The sequence below is a fragment of the Pempheris klunzingeri genome, chromosome 5 (assembly GCF_042242105.1).
Source record: "Pempheris klunzingeri isolate RE-2024b chromosome 5, fPemKlu1.hap1, whole genome shotgun sequence".
NCBI lineage: Eukaryota > Metazoa > Chordata > Actinopteri > Acropomatiformes > Pempheridae > Pempheris > Pempheris klunzingeri.
Genome location: NC_092016.1, coordinates 649,319 through 656,153, shown reverse-complemented (window position 1 = coordinate 656,153; position 6,835 = coordinate 649,319). Strand labels below are relative to the sequence as shown.

Genomic DNA, 6,835 nt, shown 5'->3' with positions numbered 1-6,835 from the left:
CGCAGAAAATACAGACTGTCCCTTTAACTGGGCACTGCAGTGATTCAGCAGGACGGTCAGTCTGTGCAGCAGATGGTTACGTGTGAAGCACTACAGCCTACATTTCCCACAATGCAACACGATGGCATCTCCTCATTTGACCCTTGTGTGTTTTCACATTTTACACGTCCAGTAAATGTTGAAATGCCCCTTTAATGAGCCAGAGAAAGAGCAGAGCGAGTCGAGTGGTTTAGAAACAGCTGGTTTTATTCTGATGATGATAATAATAATGTGTGTTTGTGGTTTACAGGTTCAGAAGGAAGTGACTGAACGACAGCAGAGCCTCAGACCTCAGTCTGTCACAGCAACAGACTTCAGTCTGATCCTCCTCTGACGGAGTCCGTTTGAAGGAGGAAGAGGAGAGGAAGGAGAGGAAGGAGAGGAAGGAGGGCAGGAGGCGTTTCCTGTTTCCTCCACGGGGTCTGAGGACAACAAAGACCTGCTGCAGGGAATGATGGGAAAAGTCTCTTTATTCCTTTAGTCTCTTCTCAGGATTAAAGTCTGTCACACACACACACACACACACACAGACAGACACACACACACACACACACACACACACACACACACACACACACACACACACACACAGACGCACACACACACACACAGACACACACAGACACACACACACACACACACACACACACACACACACACACACACACACAGACACACACACACACACACACACACACACACACACACTCTCAGTCGTCCGGCTCGATGACACACTGCTCCACGATCTCCCTCAGGTTGGGGTTCTCCATGGCGGCGGCCACTCGCTCCTTATCGTTGATCTGTTTGTTGACTGGAGACACAAAGACAGTTAGAAGCAGGAAGCCGCTCCACCGGTCGACCCCGCTCATCCTGACGAGACCTCTTGGCTCTCTGTGCCGGTGGAGCTCAGACACCATCCATCCATCCATCATACCCACGGCCCTCAGCTCTGTTTGTGTTTCATCCATCTCTCACTGTCACACTCAGGAATGTGCTGATCAATAATGCTCCCAGGGGCGATCAGTGAAGTGAGGCGGTGATCAGGAGAGATGTGAAGTGAGTCATTGGATCACACAGATCACTTCTACTGGCTGCTCCTCAGACCTCCTCCTGCTCTGTGCTGTTTTAATGAACCTTGATCAAACCACCTGATCAATAAAACGCTCGCTGTGTTGGTGGCTCTGACATGAGAGCAGCTCCAAACTGTTTCCTCCACCTCACTGACCTTTGAACACTGATGTGGAGGCTGGAAAGACGTCCCACGGCTCCCAGACAGCTGCCTCAGCGGGGGGGGGGCTGTTTAACTAAAGACACCATTCAGCCTCTTTAATGACAAACACAAAGAAACACACTTACTGTCCTCCTCAGTCGAGTGGGTTCCTTCTGAAATGTAGATTTCCAGCTGAGAAGAGACAGAAAAGCAGCAGGCTGAATGTTTCTGAGAAAGAGTAGAGAGGTCACAGCTGACTCTTCAGACCAGAACCACATGGAGAACCACATGGAGAGCTGTGATCATCAGACACCTGCACAGCCTGACGCCTTTAAAGACACGTTACTATTCTGGTACTCACCTTGTGTTTGAACGGCAAACACCTCTGCAGCTTCACTTGTAAACACAGACCTGCAGACACACACGACACATCCTGTCACACTCAGAGATGACGGACGGAGACATTTCAGGGAAAATAAGCAGCAGATTAGAGGAGATCAGCTCTTAGTCTGCAGGGATTTTATGTCCTGCTGCAGGAAAATGAGACAACAGAAAGAAACGAAGGATGTTTTCCAGAGTCTGAGCCCAGTCCTCCCAGTCCTCCCAGTCCTCCCAGTCCTCCCAGTCCTCCCAGTCCTCCAGTCCTCCCAGTCCTCCCAGTCCTCCAGTCCTCCCAGTCCTCCAGTCCTCCCAGTCCTCCCAGTCCTCCCAGTCCTCCCAGTCCTCCAGTCCTCCCAGTCCTCCCAGTCCTCCCAGTCCTCCCAGTCCTCCCAGTCCAGCCTGAATTAGAGCTCCTCTTATTTATTTCTATACCATCCAGAAGTGTTATCAGCCTTTCTTAATCCTTAACCCTGTCTCCCCCCTGGTCCTCTGTGTCCACATCCTGGTGTGTGAGTGACTGGTAGGTAGTAAAAGTGTTGGAACTGGTCCAGTAGATCACCTCAGCCAGCAGCCACCAAACGGGCTGCAATGGCTGCAACGTGATCCTTTGGGACAACTGCACCTGATCACAGTAGGTCCACTAAAAGAGCTTGTTTGATCCACTGACAGGCTCAGAGTGTTATTCTAAGTGTGTGACAGCATCATGGAAAGGATCCCTACAGAGAGAGACCTGGAAGATCCTTTTGGTTTAACCACAAACAGCACACACACCAGACTACATTCACTAAAACAGGGATTTTAGAGACAGGACACAGGAGCTGCTGCTCTGCTGCTGCCTCCATCAGTCAGAGTGTTTGTGTTATTGTGTGATACACAAATATTGTGTTGGATCCAAACTGACCATTTAAAACACTAAACTCAAACTATAACTCAGACAAACTAACAGCTGTAAACCAGCAGCTCCTGTGGTCTTTGAGCTAAAATGACTGGTTTTGTGAATGGAGTCTGGAGTTTGGTCTGCAGTTGTCCCAAAGGATCACGTTGCAGCCATTGCAGCCCGTTTGGTGTCTGCTGGCTGAGGTGATCTACTGGACCAGTTCCAACACTTTTACTACCTACCAGTCACTCAGACACCAGGATGTGGACACAGAGGACCCGGGGGAGAAATACTGGAGTTCTGCTTTAAGGTTTAAGGGAGTCTTCAACAATTCTGGATCAATTGACAGAAAAAACGGATCATAATTTTACTGTTTAGTTTGTTTTCTTTCTCTCTGTATTCTCCTCAGTTTCTTTCCTCGGTCTTGTGTTGCTGCATTGCATTCTGGTCTATTTACAGCTCTGGCAGTTGGTCTTCTTCCTGATGGATTTGTGCCTGCATGAATGTTGAATGAGGAAGAAGCCCTGTTGTTTCCCTCTGATGTCTCAGATCACTGCTGTCAGACTGTCTGGGCACAAACCCTCCAACACGGGCCCAGAGCTGTGGGCTGAACCAGAACCAGATCATCTGAGGGGGGGGGGGGGGGGGAGCGGCGGAGCGCCAGCAGCCCCGTCTGGTCAGGAATTCACACAGACGGTCAGGACAGGCAGAGATTCACCTCTTCATCCCATTAGGAGGAAGCTCCTGGGGGGGCTGTGTGCTGACAGTGAGCTGAATAATAAGAGGGGCTCTGTGCTCTCTAATTACCGCTGGGGGGTAACTCACCGTCTTCTCCACGTCACTGAATCAGAATAAAGGTCCCGATCAAACATTGTGCTTCTTCTGCTCTCATTTTGAATGAATCCTAATTTAATCTCCTCCAGCGGTGCCATTGGCCCCCCCGGCTCCAGAGAGCGCTCACCTCACCGAAGGTCCTGTGTTATTCATCATGAGTCATTAGAGCTGAGAGTCGTCCTGCTCCCTTTACCACGTCTGATTAACTGTCCCAGTGTTCAACTGATGACTCCCCTCCTCCTTTCTCCTTCTGCCTCTGTTTATTTACCACACGTCACAGAGAACAATGTTATCGCTCCCTGCAGCTGACGCTCCAGCGAGGGGGGGGGGGGGGGGGGCAGAGTCTGAGCTCCTCTGCTTCCTGCTTCAACACGCCTCCCCCACTTTGGTGAGGAACAACCCGACCGGTGCTGAGCTCAGCCCCCTCCGACACCACCTGACCACCAAGCCACCCCCTGTGACACCTGTGTGTGTGTGTGTGTGTGTGTGTGTGTGTGTGTGTGTGTGTGTGTGTGTGTGTGTGTGTGTGTGCAATTAAAGTTTCTAATCGCTGAGTGACAAGATAATCGTGTGAATTATTGCCCCCCCCCCCGGTAACACTCGTTAAACTGCAGAGCGTCTCCTGCAGCTCTGCACATGAGCTCCTCGCCTCACCTGGGGGGGGGGGGGCAGTAAAGGGAAAGCCCGCCTTATTTTGATCTAATTTAAGAGACCGTCTCGTAACCATGGTAACTGATGCCTCAGAGCTAACAGACACCAAACGCTGCTCCATCAGGTGGGCTTCAGGTGTGCTGCTTCCATCCTGGATTTCTGAGGTCGATACTCACAGAGAGGTGAAGTCGACCCCCCCCCTGCTCGACCGCCATGAGACCACCTACGTGCTGTCTACGCTGGACCTTGGTTTTGAGGGAATTGTCCCTTTAAAAGCTGCAGACTCAAACCCTCCACCTGTCATGTGCAGTGGCTTAGTGGGTTGATTAACGTCTCACACTGTGGAAACGAGGTTAATCTGGTGAATTCTGAACCTGTGCACTGCTTTGGTTTCAACAAACCTCTGTTTTCTGCTGAGATCCTGATCATAAATCAATATGTGGGTGTGAAATCACTGGTAGGTTGGAGTGTTTGTGCCCTGCAGACACACACTGACTCAAGGACAGGACCCTCAGTGTGTCAGCAGCAGAGCGACTCACCGATCAGAGTGGCCAGAGAGCAGTGAGGGACGGTTGGAGAGAACTTGATGATGATGAGGTACTCGTCCTCTGACAGCTCCTGGACCTCCACACACTTCTCCGTCACCACATCCAGCTCCTCCAGGGTGTTGGGCTTCTCCGGGTCCTTGATCGATCGGATCACATCTGACAGAGGGCGGGAAACGACATTTAGACTAAAGTCTAAAACTAAAAGTGGGTCGCAACAAACTTAGAAATAAGATGTAGAAAAAAGATCAAACTGAGCTGAAACCACCTTTGGCTGCTAATTTAATTTAATATAACCCAGAAATACATGAAGAGTGTTTCTACAAAACTACAAAATCCAAACAAAAACACCCTGTTTGACACAGTTTGACGTTAAAACATTCATTTGTTTCAATTACAAGAGGAGAGGTGTTATAGGGGTTACAATTCTCTAATATCATTATGGACAGTAGAGAAAGAACTTATGCTCGCTCAGCCACACCAGACTCCATTCAAAAAAACATAAATTTGAGCTCTCATTCAATACTGATCCCAATATGTGCCGATCTATTCAGTCACGCCAAACTCCATTCAAGAAATAATGCATTTAAGTTTGCCTTTAACGGTGCTAAGCTGTCATAACTACGTTATAAAACTTACAACCTTTACATATTAAAAGCTGGAGGACGGAGTGACAGTTGACTGTTGATAACAATTTGGCGCCGTTTGTTGAATCACATCACAAGTTGCTTCTCTAACGCTCATCAAGCCTCCTGCTCATAATTGGCTCATTTTTGAACAGAGTCTGGTGTACAGTTTTCAACATTCACGGAGGCTGAATATGATATAATAATTAGTATCTTGAGAATTTCCTCACTAAATAACAAGAAAGTATTTTGGACTTTGACACAGTTCACCCAACTCCTCAGATATTACACAGCAGTAACAGAGAGTTAGCGGGAGGCCGAGCTGGACTCACCGTACACTTCTAACGCTTTCTCCTCCATCTTTTTAGTCCTCACGACATTCCTGTTGACGACGAGTCCAGAAAACTGTAAGACCTTCGTGACAGTGAAGGACACAAAGCTGAAAACTATTTCCATTGTCCATAAGACGCCATGTTCGGGTCCGTGTTTTCAGTCTGTGGTGACTTTGACAGGAACTCACCGGGGCTCCACACTCACGTGACGAGCGTCGGCCGCTTCTGTTGCAGCCAATCAGCGCCTCCGCAGCACTTCCGCTTCCTGTATTTTACTTTCAGGGAAAAGCAGTCGATCAAAGTACGATTAAAGCATCGATCCATTTATTCTTCCAGAGTGAAATAACAGTTTTAACATCACTGATGTTATTTAGTGTTTTACTTTGACAATATGATGCTAATCTTTTTATTTTATTTGGAAAATTCTTAATTAATATACTTTTAGTTTTTATAGTTTTTTAAAGGTTCCTCTTTCTTGATTGAATTTCAGTCAGTGTTTCACTCTAAATAATAAAATATAATAGAACATCACAGAAACATGTTTCATGAAAACCCCTCAAATCAATAATTGTTTTTCTCCAATGAATTTATTTTTAGATTTTCATTTATTTTTGTTCTTCTTCTTCTGCTACATTTTTTATTATTATATTGTTGTTATATTATTATTACTTTTAATCAAAAGTAACTAAGTACATTTACTCAGGTCCTGTACTTTACTAAAATACTTAGACTTTACTTGAGTATTTTTATTATATGTTTATGATAAATTGCTGATCAATACAACTAACCCACCCTGTATTATACAGACTAACCACAACATTTATTGATTATTTTACTCATGTTTAACGCTTTAAAGGAGTCACTGTGTACATGAGTACTGAGATACATTCAGCTGATAATACTTCTGTACTTTTATATAGGTAAGATGTATTTCTAGACTGCGGTTTTACAGGTTTTATTTAAGTAGTAAGTATCTGAGTACTTCTTACGCCACTGCAAATACTATAGGTACAATATTATGAATTAAGTGATGATTTGAAATGATTTTAGAAAATGAAAACAGAGGATGACTGAATAAACAAATACAAACAAACAGCCACAGCTTTTTTTTTATTAAAAGATTTGATTTCCTGGTCACATCATTTTTTACTGATAGTAACAATAGCTAATAACTCATAAAAATAATAATAATAATAATTCTTTGTGTATGTTTCACTAGAATCGTCGTTCGATTAAGCGGACTTGGGTCCCGTCTCTCTATTGGTCAGATTTGGTCAGCTGACAGGTGAAGACCAGGCACGTGACCCACTGCCTGAGCAGCTGATTTCCTGACAGGAAGA

General features: G+C 46.0%; 1 protein-coding gene across 2 annotated transcripts; it reads right to left on the bottom strand.

Moving 5' to 3' along the window:
* Window positions 1–222: 222 nt before the first annotated feature.
* On the bottom strand, window positions 223–5,687 carry ciao2a (cytosolic iron-sulfur assembly component 2A). 2 transcript variants are annotated; one of them, XM_070830649.1, is made up of 5 exons: window positions 5,496–5,686; window positions 4,532–4,696; window positions 1,611–1,660; window positions 1,396–1,441; window positions 223–850 (listed from the first exon to the last, which is right to left on the bottom strand). In XM_070830649.1, exons 1-5 carry the CDS (start codon window positions 5,617–5,619, stop codon window positions 750–752), a joined length of 486 nt encoding a protein of 161 aa, XP_070686750.1. In that variant the 5' UTR covers window positions 5,620–5,686; the 3' UTR covers window positions 223–749. The 2 variants fall into 2 exon arrangements, with proteins under 2 accessions (XP_070686750.1, XP_070686751.1); XM_070830650.1 differs by lacking the exons at window positions 1,396–1,441; window positions 1,611–1,660 and having other exon boundaries at window positions 5,496–5,687.
* Window positions 5,688–6,835: the final 1,148 nt, after the last annotated feature.

Coding starts and splice junctions, on each gene's coding strand:
- ciao2a (XM_070830649.1), bottom strand. CDS start 5,619: ATGGAAATAGTTTTCAGCTTTGTGTCCTTCACTGTCACGAAGGTCTTA. Junction 4,697..5,495: donor GAAAGCGTTAGAAGTGTACG/GTGAGTCCAGCT, acceptor GCCCTCTGTCAG/ATGTGATCCGATCGATCAAG. Junction 1,661..4,531: donor CTCTCTGGCCACTCTGATCG/GTGAGTCGCTCT, acceptor GTGTGTCTGCAG/GTCTGTGTTTACAAGTGAAG.